The 26655-nt window shown below is 38.5% G+C and overlaps 1 protein-coding gene across 6 annotated transcripts in view; it reads right to left on the bottom strand.

The window, feature by feature from the left end:
• CEP112 (centrosomal protein 112) overlaps positions 1-26655 on the bottom strand; it is a 300158-nt gene that overhangs the window by 196361 nt on the left and 77142 nt on the right. For all 6 annotated transcript variants that reach the window (XM_088138295.1, XM_088138299.1, XM_088138300.1 and 3 more), the window contains 5 exons: positions 18458-18612; positions 17462-17591; positions 14868-14960; positions 13678-13737; positions 11786-11865 (listed from right to left, as the gene is read on the bottom strand). In XM_088138295.1, the coding sequence (XP_087994421.1) occupies positions 11786-11865; positions 13678-13737; positions 14868-14960; positions 17462-17591; positions 18458-18612 (518 nt within the window). The remainder of the gene's footprint in view (positions 1-11785; positions 11866-13677; positions 13738-14867; positions 14961-17461; positions 17592-18457; positions 18613-26655) is intronic.

The following is a 26655-nucleotide window of genomic DNA, read 5'->3' as shown; positions in this document are numbered from 1 at the left end:
GTCTTCATGTGGTTGCCAAAATCTTGGCATCTACATTTAACAAGAATGTTGGATGATAACTAACACAATTCATAGGATTCTTTCCCATTTTCAAAATAACTATTATATAAGCTACCTGATATAACAGTAGGGTCTCTCTTTCAAAAGACCCATTATATATTTCCAACAATACAGAAAACAAGCTCTTTTTAAACCACTCAATGGGAATCTCAGAGGCCTTTCCAAATTTCAGTACTTCATTACTATCACATATCTACTGCAAATATAGGAGTGAAGCTAAATCTCTTGAATGGACATTTGACAATTTTGGAAGATTTATTTCAATCTTAAAAAGCCATCAATCTGCTCAGTAAATATCTCTACTGATATACAGAGTAAAAATCCATATATTTAAAATTAATTACATTACAGTCCCTGTGAAATGTCCCCATAGAATCTCTAATTATAGGTATTATGTTGCTTTTAAATATTTCAGACCAGAAACCAACAATTTACCAGATTTTTCCCAACTCCCAGCACATTTGCTCAATATGCTTTAATGAATATTCCATGGTCAAAGCATATCAACCTCCAATTTAACAAAACTAAAGACATAATACAATTCCAAAGCATGGTTTCTAGCATAAACATTCAAAACTTCCTTGACATTCTTTTCTAACTTTTTATGCAGAAAATTTCCCATCATTAGAACTATTTTAGAGACCCCTCATCTCCAGAAGAAATAGGTGATTTTGTTTGACCTTTTGACTTATGGAAACATTTTAACATATACAGCAAAATGCATATATGTTACAGATAGGTAATAGGTAACAGCAGATGTATGCCTATGTGTATTCTGGGCCTTACACACTTGTTTGAAGCAGATGTTTGCTCTCTTCAGCTGATTTGAAGCAGATTTCAAATCAGCTTGCTCTCTTCGACTGATTTCTGTAGTCGAGGCTGAGGCCCACTCTGGTCAATCTTTTCAGCTTCTGAATCTGAAGACTCACACTGATCCCTAACACACACAGGCCATTGCATTCTGGACTAACTGTAGGTTCCAAGTAGTCTTTAAAAGCAGCTTCATGTAGTTGCAATAGTCTAACTGGGTGGTAATGAGGGCATGGACTACTGTAGCCAAATCCCTTTGCTCCAGGTAACATCACAGTTGGTGCACCAGCTGGAGCTAGGCAAACGTCCCTCAAGCCATGGCATCAAATAGGAATTATGGCTCCAGAAGGACAACTACAATAGATACTTTGAGTTTGTTACCAAAAGCTGGCTATGCATTATAACTCGCAGCAGAGAATACTGTGTTAAATGGTACCTGATTCTGGGGACATGCAACACACTTTTACTATGTTCCTTGCACTGGCTACCAATTAATTTATGGTTACAATATAAAGTGCTGGTTTTGACCTATAAAGCTCTTTATGGCTGAAGTTTATCTGATGCTCCATTAGATTTTAATCTAATAATGCAGCTGCTGTTTGCTTCTTATGGATATGTTTTTGTCCAGTGAATTTTAAATTATTGGATTTAAGATTTTATTTTATGCTTATTTCACTGTTAACAGATGTTAATTGCTACTTTTGATACAAAAGCAAACTATATGTTTAATAAGTATCACCTTGTATTTATCTTGATGCAATATTTTCATGCATTTTAATATGATACAGTATGTTTAAGTATCATTACAAGTTTCACTTTAGGTAAAATTTAAGCCGAATGGAGGTTATTTTACAACAGGGTTTTGGGAAATGCATAACCCATCTGTTTTTCAACTTCTGCTGATTTTCAAAGTGAGATGATTAACTTCACCAATGCTGAAATTTATCTTTACCAAATGAAATGAATTCTGACCAATATCATTATTAGAATGTAAGAAGCATGCAACAAGCAACCTCATGAGGATACAGCATAGGGTGTGTTAAGTGCAGAGTAGAAAAGAGTAACAAGCATAACAAGAATTTGTGCTATAATCCCCTTACTAGTATTAATTGGCTTCTAGAGGAATCTGTGGGGGAAAAATACAATTTGGTGAAATGAATATGTTTTCTTTCAAACAGGGTCTATAAAATAAGGTTTTCTGCCATTAGTTTTATATTGTGACCCTAGAGTGCTAGTTATTTTAGTATATTTACAGGAACCAAAGAATGTTTACAATGTGATGGAAACTTTTGACTGCTTTTGCTTTAAATAGTTTCAGATGCTCAGAGTAAAGAATGACTGCCTTTCTCACTGATATATTAATGAGAAAGTATTAAAAGAACATAAACTCCTCAGTCTTACATTGATTGATTTTCAGTAAGAGACTGATACTATTCTTTTAACGAACACAATAATGACTTATAAAGTTTACAAACTTGGTTCTTTAAAAAAGTGGTACATGGGGAAAATGATCCAAAATCTATAGTTGGATAACACTTTTATTACAGCTACCCAAAATAGTACAAAATCAGGAGTCTGGTAGGACCTTTTCTGACTAACAAATTTTATTAAAAGGCATGAGTTTTCATAAGCTACAGTTTACTTCATCAGATGCCAAAATAGCACACCTTCCTACCAGACTGTATTACTTTATACTCACACATAACTACTTCACCTGCAATTCAATGGCACATGCATGGCTCCTCAATAAGCCAACATCTTCATGGCTGATGTAAAACAACACTTTCTTAAATATTACCCCTTGAACTCCCACCACCACCACCTTTACTTAACATTTTAATCATTTGGACCCATGGAAATGAATCTCACACCAACTTCCATCATGACTCCAACAACTTCCAACCCACCATCAACCTTAGCCTAGACCTGACTATAGAAAAAGTCCACTTCCTTGGTACCACAGTAAACTATGCAATGGGCACATAAGCACCACTTCACGCAGGAAACCTACAGATCACCATGCATACATACAGTCAGGTCCAGAAATATTGGGACATCGACACAATTCTAACTTCTTTGGCTCTATACACCACCACAATGGATTTGGAATGAAACAAACACAATGTGCGTTAACTACAGACTGTCAGCTTTAATTTGAGGGTATGTACATCCAACTCAGGAGAACGGTGTAGGAAGTACAACAGTTTGCATATGTGCCTCCCACTTGTTAAGGGACCAAAAGTAATGGGACAGAATAATAATCATACATCAAACTTTCCCTTTTTAATACTTGGTTGCACATCCATTGCAGTCAATCACAGCCTGAAGCCTGGAACGCATAGACATCACCAGACGCTGGGTTTCATCCCTGGTGATGCTCTGCCAGGCCTCTACTGCAACTGTCTTCAGTTCCTGCTTGTTCTTGGGGCATTTCCCCTTCAGTTTTGTCTTCAAAAAGTGAAATGCATGCTCAATGGGATTCAGGTCAGGTGATTGACTTGGCCATTGCATAACATTCCACTTCTGTCCCTTCAAAAACTCTTTGGTTGCTTTTGCAGTATGCTTTGGGTCATTGTCCATCTGTACTGTGAAGCGCCATCCAATGAGTTCTGCAGCATTTGGCTGAATGTGAGCAGATAATATTGCCTGAAACACTGCAGAATTCATCCTGCTGCTTTTGTCAGCAGTCACATCATCAATAAATACAAGAGAACCAGTTCCATTGGCAGCCATACATGTCCACGCCATGACACTACCACCACCATGCTTCGCTGATGAGGTGGTATGCTTAGGATCATGAGCAGTTCCTTCCCTTCTCCATACTCTTCTCTTCCCATCACTCTGGTACAAGTTGATCTTGGTCTCATCTGTCCATAGGATGTTGTTCCAGAACTGTGAAGGCTTTTTTAGATGTCGTTTGGCAAACTAATCTGGCCTTCCTGTTTTTGAGGCTCACCAATGGTTTACATCTTGTGGTGAACCCTCTGTATTCACTCTGGTGAAGTCTTCTTTTGATTGTTAACTTTGACACACATACACCTACCTCCTGGAGAGTGTTCTTGATCTGGCCAACTGTTGTGAAGGGTGTTTTCTTCACCAGGGAAAGGATTCTTTGGTCATCCACCACAGTTGTTTTCCGTTGTCTCCCGGGTCTTTTGGTGTTGCTGAGCTCACTGGTGCGTTCCTTCTTTTTGAGAATGGTCCAAACAGTTGTTTTGGCCACGCCTAATGTTCTTGTTATCTCTCTGATGGGTTTGTTTTGTTTCTTCAGCCTAATGATGGCTTGCTTCACTGATAGTGACAGCTCTTTGGATCTCATCTTGAGAGTTGACAGCAACAGATTCCAAATGCAAATAGCACACTTGAAATGAACTCTGGGCCTTTTATCTGCACATTGTAATTGGGGTACTGAGGGGATATCACACACCTGGCCATGGAACAGCTGAGAAGCCAATTGTCCCATTACTTTTGTTCCCTTAACAAGTGGGAGGCACATATGCAAACTGTTGTAATTCCTACACCGTTCACCTGAGTTGGATGTACATACCCTCAAATTAAACCTGACAGTCTGCAGTTAAGGCACATTGTGTTTGTTTCATTCCAAATCCATTGTGGTGGTGTAGAGAGCCAAAGATGTTAGAATTGTGTCAATGTCCCAATATTTCTGGACCTGACTGTATATACTTCCAGCTACCACCCAGAATACCCCACCAAAACTATCATCTATAGTCTGGCTATATGCTACAACCGCATTTGTTCTGACCCATTTGACAGAGATGCTCAACTGATGGAATTAAATCAGCCATTTGAACTAATTGCAGCTGATGAAGTTGCAGTAAACAAAAGCTTATGCCTTTTAATAAAATTTGTTAGTTAAAAAAGGTGCTACCAGACTCGAGTTTTTGCCATCATGGACTAAAACAGCTCTCCTCCCACAAAATAGTATTAGAGTGTATGCAATCTTTCAAATTCTCCAGGACTCTTAATCAGGCAAAGTGTCATACTCCCCAACCTACACCACACCCCCATGCACCCTTCCTGACCCACACAGTGCCTCTCGCGCACCCTCCCTGACCCACACAACTCATGCACCCTTGTGCACCCTCCCCAAATTACGTGGCACCTCTCACACACACCCTCAACCCTCTCCGACCCACATGGCACCTCTTGAGCACCCCCTCACACCCTCGCGCACCCTCCCTGACCTGTGGGGTGCCTCTTGCACACCTTCCCTGACTCACAAAACCTCTCGCACCCTAACGCACCCTCCCTGACCTGTACAGTGAGTCTCACGCACCCCTGCACACTCTTCCCAACCTGTGCCTCTTGGGCACCCTCCATGACCCTCCTCCACTCCCCTGCCCACACCCTCACTCCCTCCCCCACCCAGCAGCAGCCACTTACCTGCCTGTGAGTCTGGGACTTGCAACTTCCTGCCGGCTTCCCCTTTGACTTTGGTTGTGGAAAGCCAGCAGGAAGTTGCCTTGCCTAATAATCTTGGGATTCAGTTAACGATGGCAACTGGGACCACAGCGATTGCCATCGCTAAGCAATGCAGTTGCTCTTTACTACTGCATCACTTAGCGATGGAAATTCCAGTCCCAATTGCCATTGTAAATCAAGGACTTCCTGTATACCTGTTCATAGTGATAAAAAAACACTGACTTCAACTGAATTGTTTTAGTGATCAGCCATCCTCACCAACTTTGAACAGTTGGAATCTCTTGGGCTTAGAAGAACATTCAGGGCAGGCAGGAAGAATGTTGATGCAGCAATAGACAAGTTAAATGGATACATTTAGTAGCTTTTTCCAGCATTTTGGACCTCTCAGAATGTTTGTGTGGATAGTTCTATAGGTAATATTGAAAAATAAATACATACTCATTTGGATCCAGAATTTGCCCGACACATATGAAAATTATTTTTGAACATTTCTGATTTGGGCAAGTAAAATGTGCAATATAGGCTTGGGGTGCCCTCTGAAATACTTTAGTATTGGTATCCAAGACTCCAGAGGAAAGAATAATTTAAAAAAAAAATTACTTCCCTCTTTTCTCACTAAATACAAAATATCCCAAATGGAACTTCCCTGAAGGAGTGTCCCTACTAGTAGCCAGGCAGCAAATTATGTATCCAATGCAATGTTTGTATGATTCATACTATTTATGGAGTGTTACAGTGGGGCAAAAAAGTATTTAGTCAGCCACCAATTGTGCAAGTTCTCCCACTTAAAAAGATGAGAGAGGCCTGAAATTTTCATCATAGCTATACCTCAACTATGAGAGACAAAATGGGGGAAAAAATCCAGAAAATCACATTGTCTGATTTTTAAAGAATTTATTTGCAAATCATAGTGGAAAATAAGTATTTGGTCAATATCAAAAGTTCATCTCAATACTTTGTTATATATCCTTTGTTGGCAATGACAGAGGTCAAATGTTTTCTGTAAGTCTTCATAAGGTTTTCACACACTGTTGCTGGTATTTTGGCCCATTCCTCCATGCAGATCTCCTCTAGAGCAGTGATGTTTTGGGGCTGTCGCTGGGCAACACGGACTTTCAACTCCCTCCAAAGGTTTTCCATGGGGTTGAGATCTGGAGACTGGCTAGGCCACTCCAGGACCTTGAAATGCTTCTTACGAAGCCACTCCTTCATTGCCCGGGCGGTGTGTTTGGGATCACTGTCATGCTGAAAGACCCAGCCACGTTTCATCTTCAATGCCCTTGCTGATGGAAGGAGGTGTTCACTCAAAATCTCACAATACATGGCCCCATTCATTCTTTCCTTTACACAGATCAGTCGTCCTGGTCCCTTTGCAGAAAAACAGCCCTAAAGCATGATGTTTCCACCCCCATGCTTCACAGTAGGTATGGTGTTCTTTGGATGCAACTCAGCATTCTCTCTCCTCGAAACACAACGAGTTGAGTTTAGACCAAAAAGTTCTACTTTGGTTTCATCTGACCATATGACATTCTCCCAATCCTCTTCTGGATCATCCAAATGCTCTCTAGCAAACTTCAGACAGGCCCGGACATGTACTGGCTTAAGCAGGGGGACACGTCTGGCACTGCAGGATTTGAGTCCCTGGCGGCGTAGTGTGTTACTGATGGTAGCCTTTGTTACTTTGGTCCCAGCTCTCTGCAGGTCATTCACTAGGTCCCCCCGTGTGGTTCTGGGATTTTTGCTCACCGTTCTTGTGATCATTTTGACCCCACGGGGTGAGATCTTGCATGGAGCCCCACATCAAGGGAGATTATCAGTGGTCTTATATGTCTTCCATTTTCTAATTATTGCTCCCACAGTTGATTTCTTCACACCAAGCTGCTTGCCTATTGCAGATTCAATCTTCCCAGCCTGGTGCAGGTCTACAATTTTGTTTCTGGTGTCCTTCAACAGCTCTTTGGTCTTGGCCATAGTGGAGTTTGGAGTGTGACTGTTTGAGGTTGTGGACAGGTATCTTTTATACTGATAACAAGGTCAAACAGGTGCCATTACTACAGGTAACGAGTGGAGGACAGAGGAGGCTCTTAAAGAAGTAGTTACAGGTCTGTGAGAGCCAGACATCTTGCTTGTTTGTAGGTGACCAAATACTTATTTTCCACCATGATTTGCAAATAAATTCTTTAAAAATCAGACAATGTGATTTTCTGGATTTTTTTCCTCATTTTGTCTCTCATAGTTGAGGTATACCTATGATGAAAATTACAGGCCTCTCTCATCTTTTTAAGTGGGAGAACTTGCACAATTGGTGGCTGACTAAATACTTTTTTGCCCCACTGTATATTTCTGCTAAATAAAACAGTTTATAGGATGCAAAAATATTTTATATAAATGAAGAAATACATATCTGAGGAAGAGACTTAAGGGATTTCAAATACAATACCCATCTTAATATGCAGACAAGGTGGGGGGAGCTCTCATCTATTATTTATTTATTAACATTTGAAAAGGTTTAAAACAACTGGAAATTTACAAAGGATAAAATTAAAAGAGAGCAAAATAACATAAAAAACAGTATTTATCAAACAATCCCTACCCAAATGCCTGTTCAAAGACAGTCTTAAATGCCTTCCGAAAGGTACCAGGCATACTTCTAGGAACAGGTTGTTCTGGGAGCCATTACAGAGGAATGCCTTCAGACCCATGTCCTTCTAAATATTCATAAGGAAGTTGTAACAGCTTTTGTGTCCTTTTACTATGCAGAAGCTACTACTGTTGCTTCTTGGTCATCTAGACTACTTAATGCCACCAGACTTTGATGGCTACATGAGAGTCAAAATCAGATCAAAGGTAGAAGCATGCGCTTGGGGAATATAAGGAATTAGCAGAATACAGAAAAATACTGAAAGGAATATAACAGTACCACAAAAAACAAAAAATTCCTATTCCTGAAAACAGGAACAAAAAGTTCCCTGGAAGCATCCTAGTTGAGCCATTCCAAAATATAAAGTGTCCATAATGGCAATAAAGTGTAGAAAGTTTTGTTAACAGACAATGTCTCACCTTATTTTGGGGGTATGTAATTGTCCTGAAGAAAAAAGGTACCATAGTACCTTTCTCTTTTACATTAATTCATATTTAATTTTAGAAATTAGTTTTGTGGATCACCTAAATATTGCATCAAAACAAAGAAATAAAACTTAACTGGCTTAAAATCCTGTGTTTGCATCCAAATTCTCAACCACACAGTATAGCTAGCCTGAGGCTGAGACCCTGAACTCTTATTTAGAGCTGAAAAGTGTTCAACAGTTAATTGGCAAAGAAAGCTATAGCAGGAAAAAAATCTTCAATTTATCTAAAATTAATGTTGTGATAGGTCTGGCAAGAAGAACCTCAAGCTGATATAGGAAAGTTGTTGTCAAAGTACTGATGTCTTATATATGCTCATCTCTTTCAATTTATCACACTAATTTGTATGCCCATCCCTGTCATTCATGAGAATAACTGATAGAAATGGCAAAGTTATAGTGGCAGTATTCAAAGAAGAAACCATAAGAAAATTCAGAAGTCCTACTCTGGAATTAAATCTGATACATAGGTATTTGAATTTATAACTGTGCAAGCTTATAAGCCAAATCATTCACACCAGTTCGCTAAAACTTTTGGAGGAAGATACTGTATAAATAAACATAATAATCATAATCTTTATTATGATCACTAACCAACAAACTAAACAGCTGACTTCATAAAAAGAATAAAAGAACAAAGGAATAAAGCATGGGAAGCCATGATATAGGGGAAAAAAACACAAACGTTATCTAGAAAGAAAAGTAAAAATGCCTTAAAGTCTCAAATATTTCTAAGACATCAACAGGAGCGCATATAGCATTTATAGTATCATACAGTAAGTATGAATAGCAGGATATTAAAAGTAGAACCTGAGTGATAAAAACAAAATGACTAAATAAATTAATAAAAATATTTTAAGAGTAAGATACTAAAATTCTATCTAAAAGATGGGGCTCCTAATCCACTCTGACTACTCTACTTGGTAGCAACCTGGTCTAAAGAGTGAGAAAATTCTTCCCTTTGGGAAGATGATGATAAATGAGATATTTATCCTAGCTACTCACTCCAGGAGGAAAATATCCATTATGAGGCTCATGAGTACCTCCTTTTTTGACTAGAGCAGAAAAATTATATTACATAGATTCTTGCGGAGTCCTTGGATCTCTCTGAGCTTGGTTGTTTGCCTGCAGACATTTCACTACCCGACTAGGTGCTACTAATGATGATATTACCTAGGTGGAAAACGAAATGTCTGTAAGCTCAGAGAGCAGCAAGAACTCCACAGTTCAACCCTCAGCTGCATATATTCTCTACTATAGATCTTTGTTAATAGAGCTAGTGTCCATCCTGTCCTTTCAAACTTTTCCTCCTTATGACAAATTTAGCAAGTGTACACAAAGATACTTGATTTTTCAGAGAGCAGTTCTGCAGTATATATTGTTAACAAGATGTTCAAGCCACCATCTCTTGGGTACTTTTTTTCTTTAACTTTAAAGGCAAACTGTGTGCTTCATAACAGTCTGACCACTTCAAAAATAAAAAAATAAAAAGCAACCATACTTCCTGCCATTGCAAGAGGCAATGTGGGAGGGGGGGAGCCAATACAACCAATAGCTATGAAGCCATGCTGATCTACCCCTTTCGTGATCTTCAAGAGAATGTTAAACTCACAATCTTTAAAATCACAAATATTTAGGTAGAGAAGGCTTATCATATTAAACTGGGAAAAAGTGAAAAACAGTAGGCTTGCATAGGCAAAGTTGGGGAATGCACGATATAGCCATTTAAATTTGTTCTGCTTTTTCCTGCACATGTCTGCTGGCTTACACAAGGAAAAGGGGATTGAATTGTGACAAATGACTAAACCTGTGCTTCCCCTCTGCAAGTCTGTACAATATAAGAATGTGGAAACATTCTGTGCACAAACTATTCTGTGCATGGGACAACCAGTTTGAGATGCCCTATGTTCAGAACAAAAATTGAGAGTTTTGGGCAGAAGTGTTTGTACACTGATGGTAGGCAAAGATAGGTGCTGGGAAGATCAGCAGCGGGACCAGCACAAAGGCCGCATGGAGGAAGTAGGAAGAAATGGATGAAATGGGAATGGAAGAAGTCAGGAAAGCTGCTGGAAAGACTGACGACTGGGTTGGTGCATAGGTCTTGCAGAGAAGGATTAGAGAAAGAGGTACGGTAGCAATGGCTAAGAGAAAGTAGGAAAAGGAAGTTGGTGTCTGGTGGGCAGACCAGCGCAAAGGGAGAGATGGGTGAGATTGGGCCAGCTAAGAGGAATTAGGGAAAGGAAAATGTTCTTTCTGCATTAAAATATGGCTTTCACTCTCAAACATGAACTTAAGCATTCAGTGTGGATAGGAGGAATATTTAAAAGTTCAAAAATGGAAAAGTGTTTTTTTTTTCCTTCTCCTTCCTTAAAAACTAGACTTTATTGTAAGAACTGAGATCTTTTATTTTATTGCAGTATATCACTGAATATGTATGCATGAATCTTTCTGAAACTATTGCAGCAGAATAATTTGCTACAAAGATGGTTTCTTCTATGTGTGCACACTTTTTTTTTTTTTTTTTGCCCCTGAGAGAACATGCCATTCATTTTCAGCAATACATGACTGGAAAAAGAAGCAGGAATGATACTGCTTTCTTTTAATGTTAATTAGTGCTTCACACAGAGGACACTAAACAAACACATTATTAAAATCATGAAGAAACTACATGAGTTTCCCAGCATTTTCTAGTCCTAATACCCTCAGCTGTATAAGTAAAATGAAGGCAAGATAGTGAAAATCATGAGAAACCTAACATTTCTGCAGTATCTCCGCTTAGAGTCCATTTTTTAAATTCATAATACTATAGTTGGGTGCTTTATTCTTCTTTATCACAATCTTTTACAATCTACAGCTTTTACAAAGCTTTAGAATTTTCTCTTTTTTCTTAACACATCCCCTTAACCTTAAATATCTCTTCTATGAAATCTATAGTGATTTCTTGGGGCTTAGGCATCTACTCCTATGTCTAATTCATAAATTTGAGGATTTTTTTCTTTGAACTGATATTGTGAACTTTTTGTGACTCAGCTACTTAAGCATATTCAAACAGCGAGTATAATCTAGTTAATATAATCCACATTAATACTTGTGTTGTTAACCTATAAAATCTTCATCTATAATTATTAGGAGTATTCACATTGCACCTATTTTTTATGTTTACAGACAAAATCTAGCCAACAAACAGAAGATGCAGTATAAAACAACAACAACAACAACAAATCTTGCCATCAGACAAATCCATGAATTTTGGATGCAAATGCAATTACAACATCAGCAAAAATTATTATATAATCTTTCTTAAAGCCATCTCAAAAAAGAATTTCATCATCAAACGTTCTTTTTACCTCAGAACATCTTCCAGCTTCCGTATCTTCTTGTGTAACTCTACTCTCTCTTTATCAAAGTCACTCTGTGTTCCGTAAATCTAATTTTAAAAAAAAAGGTGGAGTGGAGAGAGTTAATTCTAGAAACCATGTGAAGAAAGCACTATGACATACCCACTATCATTCAGACTTTGGGACTATTCAGGTTAGATCTCTGTAACTACAATCTCTGCAGGGCTTGACTTCAGAGTTTGGAAACTTCACCTAATGAAGAATGCAATAGACTGAGTATTAGCAAGTGCAGATCAGTACTGCAGACACATCTATCAGAAATACTCTGACACATTCTACACTGAGCATGGGTCTGGACTAGATGGCCTCTAAAACCCCTTCCTACTGTAATCCTATGCTCTTTACCTATTATTCATTATTGCAATGTTTTATTATTGTGGATTAATTGTGAATTATTTTAAGTTCTGTTGCATTATATTTTATGATTCCCTTCGTTCAGTCAAAAACCATTCATAAGAACTGATTTTTAAGACATTTATTTGCACTGAAAATAAATTACATATCTTAAAAACTGTTTTGAACTGCTACTGAACTCATGCTAATAACATCTGAATAACCACATTGGTATAACTAAAATTTTAAAATGTAATATGCTTGCATTGCAAAGAACTGTGTATAGACTTGAGAACGTCTTTTTCTCCTTTCATAACAGCTGTTTTCCACACTACTTATTTAATTTCTACAGCCACCTATCTCACCCAAGTGACTATACTTACAAACCACTTCTGCAGCTGAACAGTTGCAGCACAAAACTATTATCAAAAAGCATAATTAATATTACTTTTGTATGCATATGTCACATCTTTGAACTGTGGCTATTGAAATTTAGACTGAGGATCTAACAAACTATAGCTGTTTCCAGAATCATGTTCACATTACCTCTAAAAATCAATGTTGAATTATAACAATCAGGAAAGAAGCTAAATGCTGTTCACACAGGAAGCTGCCTTAATAAAGTGTGACTGTTGTTCTAATCTAATCTAGTTATCTCTAATCTGACTGGCAGGGATTCTATAGTCTGAAACTTCTATTTGGGGAAAAAAGTTCTTAAAGAGTCCTCAAAGTTGCAGCCCTACTAAACCCTTGTCACCATACTGATTTCAGCTTTCAAAGGCCAAAAGATGATACTTTATGTAGTTCAACTTAAAAAAAAAAATTAATATGTCAATATTTCTGTTAAAGCATTAAACATTTGAATTCTAAATAACAAAGAAAACTATTTACAGTGATATTGGAGGTTCTGATAGTCTGATTTAGCAGGATTTACTTCCTCAGTATCCCTCTCCAATTCCAAAGAAAATAAATTCAAAGAAACAAATAAACATTTTATTTATAACACACCCCCTCTCTGGGTAATCTAACCACAATCAAAATTAACAAGTTAAAAACTAACAACATATTGAAAGAGGGAACACCATGGAATACAGTGAGGCTACTATAAATGAAAAGAACAGCCAGAGAGATCTGACTGAAACCAAGATAAAGCATTGCTAGTGATGCCCAAGAACTGTAGCCTTGTCAGTAATACCTGGTGATCAAGGATCTTAAATACTATCAAACATGATTCTTTAAAATCCAGAATATGAAGTTCATTTTTATCTAAACTTACATTGCCTAAACTTAAACATAGCCAAGTATGAATATATTTCTCAGGCAAAGTATCATTGTTCTGAAAATATTAATAGGTTCATTCTTGCTAAATGTTTATTTTTAGAGTTTCTAAGTTCACCAACTTTATATCCCTTTTCTGCCCAATATTTCCATATTATGGCTTATAAAAGTAAACTTATCAGCTTCACATGATATCCTGTGTAGATGAAATACAATTTTTTCATGATTACCTTTTTTTCATGAATTCTCTCTAAATTAGCTTTTTCTTGCAGAAAAGTTTGCTCTTGTTCCTGAAAATAGTTGAGTCAATGAAAATTATGATTATTAATATTTTCAGCATAAACTAAAATATAATTCAAGAAATTATAACTACTGTATAGTTCTCAATGAATAGTGAGAAGGTCAGTTTCTCAGAGTAGGTAATCAGTTAGAACTGGTGATAAATTTGCCAAGGAAAGGGATGGGAAACTGAGCTGAGAATGTCCTCAGTTCTAGTCTCATATAAGAACTATGCACATAACCCTTTTGTTGAAAGCATGCAGAATCAATCTTAGCCCTTTGCCTTTCTCCTCAAGTACATTAGAGAGTTATCCTTTTCCATCTTTCCTCTGCTTTTCTTTTCCTGGGGCAGCTTCTACCACCATACCAGTCCTTGAACTTCTATTGCCAACATCTCCCCCTTCTGAAGTAATCAGGTCCTTTATTCAAAGCAAGGTTTCTCAACCTTGACCACTTTAAGATGTCCGGACTTCAACTCCCTGAATTCCCCAGCCAGCAATTCTGGGATAATTCTGGGAGCTGAAGTCCACACATCTTAAAATGGCCAAGGTTGAGAAACACTGCTTTAAAGGGTTCTGCTCCTCCCCTGACATAAGCATACATGCTAGCACAGTAAGGCATATAGGCAGGATGTGCAAAATGTGGTAGCAGTCTGAGAGAGCAGTGCAGGTCCGCCTCAGCTGACCTGTTATTGCTAGTAATTGGAAAGTTGTGGACTCCTACATTGTTGGATTTTAAATGTCACCCAATACAGCCAGTGTGAAGAATGCTGAGAGATGTAGGGCAAAAATTCTGAAAGGCTGTAAGTTCCCTACCCCTGCTATAAGGAATAAGAGAACAAACCAAGAATGCTTTCAATGAGGCACCAAAGCAACAGGTTTATGCTAATGCACTAATTTATACAAATGTAGGATAGACACTGATAAGCACACTTTTCAAATCATTTCAAGAAACAAGGAAATGAGAAAAAAATTCTTTAAAGGCTTTAGCCTGAAATAAGAACATATTCCATCATTTTTGCTCACAGTATTTTCAAGGCCTCCAGTAACTCTCACTTGAACATTCTCTCTCTCTTTCTATAAATTGCAGGAAAAAAACAGAAAGGGCTCATCATTCTCCTCAGTGAAAAATCAGGGCTCACCCTCAGTTGTTGCTGCCTTTGATGGTCTGATTCCAGTAACTGTTGTTTTAATTGAGACACACACTGCTCTAATTCTTCAATCACATCTGCTGCCTGTAAAGATTTAATGGAAAGGGTAATGTTGGTCTTGCATTCATTTTGGCAGAAATAGCTATACTTTTCAAAGTTACGTTTTAAAAAGTAAAAGGAATGAGATAATCTATTTGTCCAATCATCTCCAGAGGGCATGCTGAGAGTCCTTCCTTTCTGTGAGGTTTATGGTATTTGGACCAGGCTGCAGGCTTTCTCTGTACCAGCTAGTATATTATAGAACACATTTCCCTTGGAGGGCCAAATGTCAGCATATTTTCTCGTATTTCAGAAAACTGCTATAGGTAGTCCTCGGTCAGCAACAGTGCAAAGTTATGACGGCCCTGAACAAGTGGGATTTACAACAGATCCTCAGAGTTCCAGCTGTCACAGCGTTCCTGTGGTCATGTGATTGCTATCTGGGTGCTCAGAGCCAGGCTCACAATTACAATGTCACAGTGAGCTGTGGTCACGTGATCATGATTTCCAACATTCCCTTTCGGCTTCCCACAAGCAAAGTCAATGGGGAAGCCAGCAGGAAGTCAGAAGTAGCAATCACATGAAGTCCTCACTTGACCCGCATGGTCCTTGTTTAATGACAGCAACCAGGACTGCCAGAATTGCCATCACTAAGCAGCGCAGTCATGTGACATTGTGCTTTATGACCATATCACTTAGTGACAGAGTTCTCTGTTCCAACTGCCATTATAACCTGAGGACTACTTGTAAAATGTTTTTTATTTCATCAATCAGTCAACTCTACTTGATTGGCTGTGGCTGCTTATCTGTGAACTTATGTTTGTCTGTACCTAGGCATTGTTTATATAATTGGGAAGGGTGGGGGGTGCTGCTTTTGCTTTGTTGTTACTTTACTGTATGCTGCCTGCAGAGTTGTTTGATTGGTAGTCCCCAGTTTAAGAATGACTTCCGTTCCCAAGGTCTGTCCTTAAGTAGAATGTTTATGTATGCCAGAACAGTATTATTGTATAATGCTGTATAAGTAGTATTGCGTAATTAACTTGAACCATTGTATATTTAACTCAAATCATTGCGTATTTAACTTTGAATTTTGCTACAGTAGGTTCCATTCTTAACTATGGGTCCTCCTTAAACTGGGCATTCTTAATCCAGGAATTACCTGTAGTTATCAAATATAATAAACAGTTAAATAAAAGGCATGAAAGCTTTTAAATGCAAACTTTGTAATTTGATATAACCACTGACTGGATACACAATTTAGAGATGTTATCCATTCAAACCACCCGAAGTCCTTCTATGCTAACCTACTGGATGTGTGTGGGTGGGGAGAGAGGTGCTTCTAAGTGGGGTGAGTTAAGCACACCAGGAGTGTATGCCAAGTGTGTATACTTCTAGTAGGTCACCCAAAGAGCCCAGCTAAAGCAAACACGTTATCTGTATCAGCAATAGCAATACAGGAAGGTGCTGGAAATGGATGATCAATTTAGTGACAGTGGCAAAGATATCATCCCATACTGCACAGCAGAAGGCAATGATCAGCCACTTCTGTATTTTACTATGAAAACCAAATAGATAGACAAGATAAAGTGATTGAGTGCCAGATGATGGGCCCCTTGGGTCCAATGCAACTTAATATGCTATTGAAGAATGGCTGAGGATCTTTCAGAATACTAGCAATGCTTTTGATGTGGCTAGATTAAAGCTTTCCAGACACTTAGTTGATGTTGCCATGCAGGAAAAGAAAATCCAAAGCTACAAAGATAGCATTGCAGTGGGAACATGGAAAGTAAGAAGTATGAACATGAGAAAGTTCAACACAGTGAAATATGAAGTGATCTGAGTACACACTGACACCTTATAAGGCATCAGTGAATTGAAAAGGACTGGAACTAGACACTTTCAGTCAGAATATTATACTGTTTACTACTCAGGACACAAAAAACAAAGGAATGGGACTGTTTTCATAGTCAGAAAGGATATAGTAAAGACAATATGACATGGGTACAATACAGTCAAATACCAAATAATTTCAATCACATTTCACGGACAGCTATCTAATAAAATGGAAATTCATGTTTCAAATCAAATCAAATCCTTTGTTACAGTCAATGACCAGATCTAAATACAATTCAGTAATATTATTACAGGGGAAAAAGGGGAATGTGATAAAAGTAGCTGAGCAATTTTCACAAAACAGGGGAGAAAAGAGAGGAAAGCTAAAAACAGCAGGTAAGAACCGGAGTACCAGACCATATTTAAAGTATGTCAGGCAGCAGGAATTCTGAGAAATGCTTAACTGTTACATGTATCAGTGGCTATTATGAGTAGCTATAGTAATACCTGACAAATCAAAGTACAAGGCTTGTGTTTAAGCCTTAAAAACGTGCTTCCATATGATGAGAAGTTTCAGATGAGTAAAATCAGTCACATTTATGAAAGCATTTATGGGATTTAAGTTCCAGAAATTAATAATGAGAATTTTTTGCTTTATATATATAGTATCGTTGATAAGCACACCATCCACATTTATGACAGAATACACCTACCTTCACTGCAGAAAGAGCATGCTCCTTCTTCATCAAATTTAGGTCAAGATCATACTTGCTTCGTAACTGTTTAATGTTCTGTTCATATTCTTCCATTATGCGCCCTCTTTCTTTCTGAAGTGAGTTTCGCCTAAAAATATTTGATGACAAAGTTAGTGCAGACATGTCATGGAAGATCATTTTGAACACACTTAATATAATAATCTTATCAAAACTTGAACTGATTTTATAAAACTGTAACTGGTGAAGGCTACAATATTCCAATGTCAATAACTGCATATGACTCACTATGTGTAGTCAAACGTTATAGATTAGTCAAGTCAGTTGGAAATAATCACTTATCGCTGACAAATCTTATTTTAGAAGTAAAACAGTACCATTTTAAAAGTATACAAAAATATACTACGTATAACAATGTGTACCGTACACTCAGTTCAAATCTTGTTTATGCAACCATGATCTAGATGATATTACAGAACTGCTAGGGAAAGATTTCTCTGTACCAAAAATAAGTAATTTAAATTACATTACCATGGTATATTTGGTAGAGGTTTATTTCATTTCTTTGTGAAATAAAACTTTTCCAATTGATTATTTATGATGCTATAAGTCTCTCCAATTTTTCCGCAATAGACCCACACAGGAAACCTAGAAGTTGTAGCTTTCCCACTGTCATCACTGATTTCAAGATTAAGAAATAGTGGATCAGAATACCTGATTTTGTTCAGCAGTTACAATGTTTAATTCACATCGATTCATCATGTCAAAATGTAAACAACAGATGAGGTAACTATTTCACAGTAATAAACTATATATGCAAGTAAAGAAAGCCAGACCTTCACAAAAGTCAAAATGCAGATTTTATTATCACTTTTCAGATGGTACTAGTACTGTTAATTCTACTATACCTCCACAATTACTCAATACCAACACTTTATAAATTGTGGTAAAGAATATACTACACACCCATAAGTGAAAGGAAAAAAAATTAACTACCTTGCCTTGATTTCTTCAAGTTCCACACGTACAGCCTGGTAAGACTGATCCAGATTGTTTTTCTCTTGAGATAATTTCTGACGCTGCAAATTACTTGTTTCAGCTTCCACTGTCAACTGATGGACTCGGGCCTCTAGCTCTTTGACCATCTGGTTCTAAATAAAGTGAAGAACTATATTAGAGATACATTCATGCACGTATCAGGTGCTATTCAGTACATTATCTACAGATGACTCAGAAAATACTGAGACTAAGAGATCTCAAAACACGAAAGCAGTTTTTGTTGGTTAAGAAATATGATTAGCAAGTGCACAATTCCTATTTCAACTATCAAGCCAAGTGACATTTATGTTCAAACATATGCAACATCAAGAGAGCACCTTATATTCCAGATGCTGCACTTCATTAAGGATGGATCATATTCTAAGTCTATATAAATTCCAAATAACTTTTAATATATTCTTAAAACAAATACATTTGGCAGTTATTACATCAGCCTTATACATTTAAAAATGAATGACAGACTTCAAAATAATGAATATTCTTCCACTTAAACAGAGTTTTTCTCCTCAGTGCTCTGCATTAAAAAAATAGTAAAATGATATACAAAGTAAGAGATGAAGAAACTCAACCCTGAACTACAACTACAATACCTAGTAGAAATGGTTGGCTAACAGGGATCTGCTGAGCTTTGGATATGAATCTAAAAACTACTTTGGAGTGGGCATACATTTGGTACCTGTCAGTGGCACCTATCAGTGCCACTTCAAAGAAGCCGTTTTTTTCTGGACTCTCACAGCAGTTGTACAACCTCAGTTAAGATGATGCTGACAGGGTAAAATAGAGTGCACAAGATGCTTCAAAGTGGGTCTGGGTATCACATATTTGGGAGGGATCACATGGCTCCCATGCAAGACCAGGAAAAGATACAACTTCTTTAAGAATGTGCTAGCAAACACAGCATACTGTCTAACACCCATTTTGATATACATGTTTGACTTCAGATTTGAAGTACATCACATCTCTGTTTGCTAGCAATAGCAAGGCATTAATGCCAGGCCAGGCCAAGATCATAGGCAACCATTCCTGAATCTTCCTCTAAAAAGCATGTTCTCTAGCAGAATACGACCCAAATCAATTGCTGAAGTTAATGGCTTGAGATAAGAAGCCAAAAACTAAGATACAGCAGAGAGAAAGTACTTCATTGGCCAAGTAAGTATTAACATCCTTTTGGGAAATTACCACTTTGACATGATGGGAGGGCTCAAGGATTCTAGTGAATGATGATAATGGGAAACTTGAGCTTCTGGTATGATCATGCTTACTGGAAACATCAAAAGGGGAGAATTAAAGCTTAGACAAATTCAGATGTCTGTTTTTTCACCTGATTATACAAATACCTTTAAAAGTGTAGACCATAACAAACTGGGTAGCCTTTTAAAACATATGTGTAACAGATAACCTCATCTGCCTACACATAATAGAAAAACAATATGGTTCAAAACTGGAAAAGGAATGTGTATCTCTCACTTTATTTAACTTATTTGCAGACCATACCATGAGAAATGCTGGACTACAGAAAATAAATAGAAACCTCACAACACATGGACAGACATAAACATAGTTTCAACTGGGAAACTGTCAGCATCTTAGACCAAGCTAAATCCCAAAATGCAAGGGATTCCTGGAAGCTTGGTACAAGGTAGCCATCAACAGGCACATAAACAACACCTATACACTATTCAAAAGGGACAATAAAAAGAAAACAAAAGACCAGAACATCTCCTCATCAGCAATCATCACCCAGATAAGCAAAGATTAACACCAAGATTATCACCAGACATACAATCAAGCAGTAAACAAAACTCCAATCAAGGAACTACCCGGGGGGGGGGGGGAACCCACCAACACAGGCAGGGCAAGCCGCTGTATATAAACAGAGAGCAAACTCAACTCCATTCTAGCACTGAAGATGTTACCTAGCTGGGTAACGAAACGTCTGCAAGAAAACCACCAAGCTCAAAGAACCCCAAGGAATCCACAGAATTAAAATTGCTAAGACAAAACTTCAGATATGCTGATTATATCACTTTGATAGCTGCAATCAAGGAAGATTAAGTAATCTCTTCTTGATGATGAAAGAAAAGAATGCAAAAGCCAACCTACTGCTCAGTATTTTAAAAAACTAAGATATGTCAATAGACAATGCCAATCCAACCCAAACAGGCTCAAAATCCACACAGATGGTGACTAAAACCATGAGATAAGGAAATGTCTGCTACTTGGGAGAAAGACTATGGCAAATCTAGACAAAATATTAAAGTGCAAAAACATCATAACAAAGGTACATATTGTCAAGGTTTTGGTTTTCCCAATTATAACTTACATTTGTGAAAACTGGATCATCAGAAAGGCTGAACAAAAAAAGTGATGCCTTTGAATTGTGGTGCTTGAGAAAGTTGTTGAGAATACCTTGGATCCCAAGAAGAATAAATAATTTAGTACTAGATGAAGTAAAACCAGACTACTCACTGGAAGCACTAATAACAAATCTAAAGCTTAAATGGTTTGGAAACATAATGCAAAGACAAGAGTCGGTGGACAAGAGCTTGATCCTTCAAAAAACCAGATAAGGCAATTGAAAAAGGGGCACGAGACAGCACAATGGCTATATATCATCACTGATGATACAAACATGGGCTTACAAAAACTCAAAGAGGCAGTTACTGACAGACAATTCTGGTGAAACAATATCCATCAGATCATAAAGGGTCAGAGCAAGTGAATGACAACGATCAGATTAAATATACAGTTCTACAGTTAGAAAGCTGTAGCTAACAAGGAATGTTGACCTTGAACTCAAGGGGAAATGTGAAACCACGTATTTGGCTATTGACAAACATGTCAAATACTCAACAGATTTCTAATAAAACAAGTTACCAAAGATGTGGTTTTTAATTAAGGCCATGCTTATTGGCAGCAGATAACCTACACATTTTGGGATAAATAGATATGCTTAGGGTTTGGGGACTCCTTTTCCCTTCTTACAGCAGCCTGCATGGGCAACAAACAAGAGCTATAGTTCAATCTTCCATGAATATAAAAACCCAGATGCTGGATTTCTCTCCCAAGCTGTTAAAGAAACACATTACATAGAGAAAACATACTGGAATGCCATAGCCAATGTTTGATAAAGGTCAACAAGGTAATATTGATATGTTAATTTACTGTACGAAAATGTATATGGTGAGCTTCTGTGGAAGAAAAAGGAGTGCTAGCAACAGGAAAAAGCGCTCTTACTAAGTGCAAATCTAGCTCAAATAAACTTAACGAGAAGAAACTGGTTGACTATATAACTTAAAGTACGCATGTTGCACTTTTTCTAACAATGTACTGACACATTGGAATGCTGCTAGTTATTTACCGGGGGTCAATACTTTTGTAAACTTGGGGGCTAGAGTTTTAATTTCTTCAACTGCAACCTACCAAAGTGGTAGTGGTAGACAGAAGGCAAAAAGTTTAAAAAAATTTTCCTTTAGTTTAAGTAACTAAAGTTACTTAAGTTTTCCTTTAGTTTAAATAACTAAAGTTACTTTAGTTACTTTATTCCAAGGAAATATTCAAAATTATGAACTGGAGAGAGGGCGATACTATGAGTTGTGTATAGAAAACCACTAACTCAGGAATGTGAGAAATGTAGTAAATGTGTACAGCCCAGGTCTCCCTGCCAGTACTCACCAGCTTCCCCACACTATCTGCCCCAAAGTCTGTCCAGTCCTTCCCAATCCTCCTCCAACCACGTTGCCTGCATTCATTCAAAAAAGAAGGGGGGGAGGGGGGGAGAAGCTGTAGTGATTTTTAAGGGAAGAAACTATAAAACTGATAGCTCCCTAAAAATAAGACTGCACTTTTTTTGTTTTCAGATAGGAAACATAAGATTCCTTCTGTTTGTTCTGAGGCAGGAAATAACCAAGAAACCTTTTTTCTTCTTCTGGCAGTCTTGAGACTAAAACCAGATTGCAGGTATATAAGAATCTATATACCAATATCTACTACAGTGGAACCTTGGGTTACGAATTTAATTCATTCCGTGACTCTGGTCGCACCCCGAATTGGTGGCAACCCGAAGGAAATTTCCCCATAAGGTTCAATGTAATTACCGTGTAATCTGGCGTGGAGGACAGGGAGGCGGCTATTGCTTGGAGGGAGAGTCCCCCTCCCTATGACCATGTGTCAGGGGCGGAAAATGGCCGCAGACCACGTGTCAGGGGTGGAAAAATGGCCACGGACCACGTGTCAGGGGCGGAAAAATGGCCACGGACCACGTGTCAGGGGCGGAAAATGGCCGCGAACCACGTATCAGGGGTGGAAAATGGCCGCGGACATATCAGGGGCAGAAAAATGGCCACGGACCATGTGTCAGAGGCAGAAAAATGGCTGCGGACCACATGTCAGGGGCGGAAAATGGCCGCGGACCACTTGTCAGGGGCGGAAAATGGCCGCGGACATGTCGGGCGGAAAAATGGCCATGGACCATGTGTCAGGGGCGGAAAAATGGCCGCGGACCACGTGTCAGGGGCGGAAAATGGCCGCGGACGTGTCAGGGGCGGAAAAATGGCTGCGGACCGTGTCACGGGAGGGAAAATGGCCGCGTATCCTGTTCGTACCCCAAGGCGGAGTTCGCAAACCGAGGTAAATTTTTGCGGCCGGAGCTGGTCGTAACCCGAAAAGTTTGTTAACAGAGGCGTTCGTAACCCGAGGTACCACTGTATTTTGTGTTTTTCTACTGCATAGAGGGGAGGAGTGTGCGTGTGTGTGTGTAAGAAACAGAGTGTCAGTCTCTGAGCTTGTACCATCAGAAGTTACACAGCCCCTTTTTCAGCCTGTAAAACAAATGTACCGTATTTTTCCGACTATAAGACGATACTTTTTTCTAAAATCCTTACCCTAAAAACTGAAGGGTGTCTTATTCAAGGAAGTCAGCCGAGAATCGCGCGGTTGCAAAACTCCCCACACTTTGTTTCTGCAGAGAGGCTTCCTCCTATTGCTAGCCTCCAATCACGAGTGAAATAGCTTGTCTCCCAAACAGACTTCCTCCAATCACAAGCCTGATGTAACTGACGTCAGCTGATGCTGAACAAACCAATTAGAGGAAGGCTGTTTGCAGAGACAAGCTATCTGCAGTTTCACTCGTGCTTGAATGTAATCAGTTATGCAAAAGAGCCTGGAAACAGAGCTGCAGAGAGACGGTTTGGACCTCCTCCCACCGAGTGTATCAGGTAAATGTTAACTAATTACTAAATAAAAATGTGTTCTGCACTATCTTTAAAATATTGATTTTTTAATTTTGGGTTGGAAAAGTGGGGGTCGTCTTGTACATGGGGGCGTCTTGTCGGAAAAATACAGTAATTCATTAAGCCCCTGTGTTGATTCTATGGAGATTCTTGTTGAATCCCTTCTCTTCATTCTGAAGCTCCACCCCCACAAGCACAAGGTGAGAAAAGTATCTCCCATATCTTCAAGATCCCAATGGTGAAGATCAGTGTTGTCCAAACTTGGCCACTTTAAGATGAGTGGACTTCAACTCCATGGCTGGCTGGGGAATTCTGGGAGTTGAAGTCCACTCATCTTAAAGTGGCCAAGTCTGGACAACACTGGTAAAGATGAAGGGCTAGTGAGACTGGCTCAGTGGGGAACTCCAAGGCAGCTTTCAGGCATCCATTAATTCCTTACCTTTCTTAATAGGCAAAATAAGGAGACAAGCCAGCTCAGAATAAATAAATGGGAGGATAATCAAAATTCTGTATAAGTGCATGTGCAGTAAAGAAATGTGTGGTCACTTTTGGGGTAGTTAATATTTTACTTTTACTAATATTTCTGCATGTATTTAGAATGGAACCTAAAAAAGAGTGAAAAGATAATTAGATGAAAAAAAGAACAAAAGCTAAGGAGAAATTATGTAAATACAAGTAAAGATCTCTTTTAAAAAAGCATTCCCTTAAAAGAAAGAGATGTATACAATCTTAATAAGGAACATAATTAGGTGCCAATTTGTGCAAAGAAAATTTTCAGTGAAGGAGAGAAAACAGCTACAATTAGGAATGTACCCATACAAACTGTATTAGGATTGGTGGGTTGGTCTAAAAAATTACAAGAATTTGGAAGATTTAAATCCTCACTATACGGAAGACACAGGGATTATACAGAGGAGAATTATACATATCTTTCAATTATGATAAAGTATCAATATGTAGAAATGAAAGGGGAAATAAGGATAGCAAATCATGTTTAAATTTGTAAGTATTCCTTGCTACAAAGGAAAGAATATGAACAAAGAATGTAATAGGAAATGCAAGGTTATATTACTGACTCGTAATAAAGTTACTCTAAGCACATTGAAGTGCAATTCTTTTAACAATAGTTGAAGAAAAATAAGCAATAAAATGGGATACTAACCACGGAAAGCATATTAAATACATTTCAGAGGAGAATGTTACTGCTTCAATTCAAATCGATGCTAAAAAATTAATTTACATGGTAACTGAACTATTTGACAGAATATTAGTAGGCTCTACAATGTCTAATTTTCACTGCCAGATAAGCAACTGTTCAATAAATATGAATGTTCTTTTACCTTTCTTGAGTAAAAACAGGAACAGCTAAGCTCCTACTTAATGGCTAATCCATATCCACAGTTCTTCAGATGGCAATATTTGTACTTTAAGGGTTTAACTGTGTCAGTGTTTCAACCTTCTTTTTGAACTGAAGGTGTAATTTGCTTTACATGGGTGGCAACTGACACAGAAAAACAAAACAGTGGAGGCTTTCATGCTTTTTTACTATTTACTGTGAAGTGATTTACAACCAATATTTACAACAGGCATATACAACACAATCCTGGTGTTCACCTGGTGTCAGGTTTCCTCCTAAGTCTCCCTCCCAGAGACTATCCTCCTCTAGCTCTGTCTCCCTCCCCAATTTCTGGGCTTGACAAGAGAGAGAGTGAAAAGAAAGGAAGGGGCTGGATTTACTGTAGTGTGTTTAGCACGACATGACTTTCTCCTGGATCTGCTCAGCAAACACCTCTTGCCTATCTATTGGAGGAAGAACCTCTCTCAGGGTCTTCTGCCCAGTCCTTCCCCAGAGACCAGGGCTTCACCAATGACTGCCAGCCTTACCAGGTAGACCAGACAGGAAACACAACAAGATGAGCCAATTCTACTTTATCATAAGGCTACATTAACAGAACCTTGCAAGTCTGAAAGTATAAATCTCCCACTGACTCCTTACAGTCTGAGAAGTTAGGGAGGGTCCCTTCTGATCTTCTTTCTCCGCCCATTATGCAGCTGTGGGCTATGCCCTTTCTTATCTGACCATTCCCTAGGTAGCATCTCTTTGCCCCATCTCTCAAGGTCTTTCTCACATACCATTACAATGACTGACAAACCTCGTCTTCCCATCTTGGGTCTTGTGTGACGATGTTGTCTCTCTGGGTCTTTACTTCCGTTCTTCCAGGGAAGCCACTCATGGACTCTTCTCCTTTCCCAGCCAACAACCGACAACTGCTCTGCACACTTATGTAACTTCACTCTCCAACTTTTCTCTTCAACCACTCCATTTTGCACAGTCATTTTCTCTCCTCTCCTCCTCTCTCTCTCCAATCTTGGGTCAGACAGGCAGCATGTCCTGCAGCAACTGAGGAGGTAGGTGGTCCCCCTAGGCTCTAGTCCCCAACACCTATATATCAGGCTGGACCAATGGGACTGCTGTCTCTACATCTTCCCACAACAGCCCTAGTTAGCAACTAGGTCAGTTCATCAGCCCTGGTCACAGCACAGCTGCCCTTCAAGGCCAAAATTGGGTTTCTTCTCCCCCTTTCTCACTCCATTTGCTGACTTACACCAGCAGAACTGCAGCCATGCCAGGATACTAAAAACCATATGCCACAAACTGCCAACAACACTGTCTCTTTTGTTGGCACAATAATACAGTCCTACAAGTTTTATCCTGTTCCTCTTTCTGAAAACTTCACTTTTATCTCCACTACCAGATTTTAAAAAAATTTGTAATAGTGGGAAATTATTAGAAATGATTACATTTGTCACAAGTAATACCAAGAAGGGCTCAACTTATGCCAGGATTTAAAAATGTATTCTGAAACAGGACAGAACATAATAATGTAATGTAAACTGAATTTG

Source organism: Python bivittatus, unplaced genomic scaffold (genome assembly GCF_059951505.1).
Source record: "Python bivittatus isolate LINGU-HERP-01145 unplaced genomic scaffold, Pbiv_v1 ctg000220_np1212, whole genome shotgun sequence".
Classification (NCBI taxonomy): domain Eukaryota; kingdom Metazoa; phylum Chordata; class Lepidosauria; order Squamata; family Pythonidae; genus Python; species Python bivittatus.
This window is presented reverse-complemented; position numbering and strand designations above follow the sequence as displayed.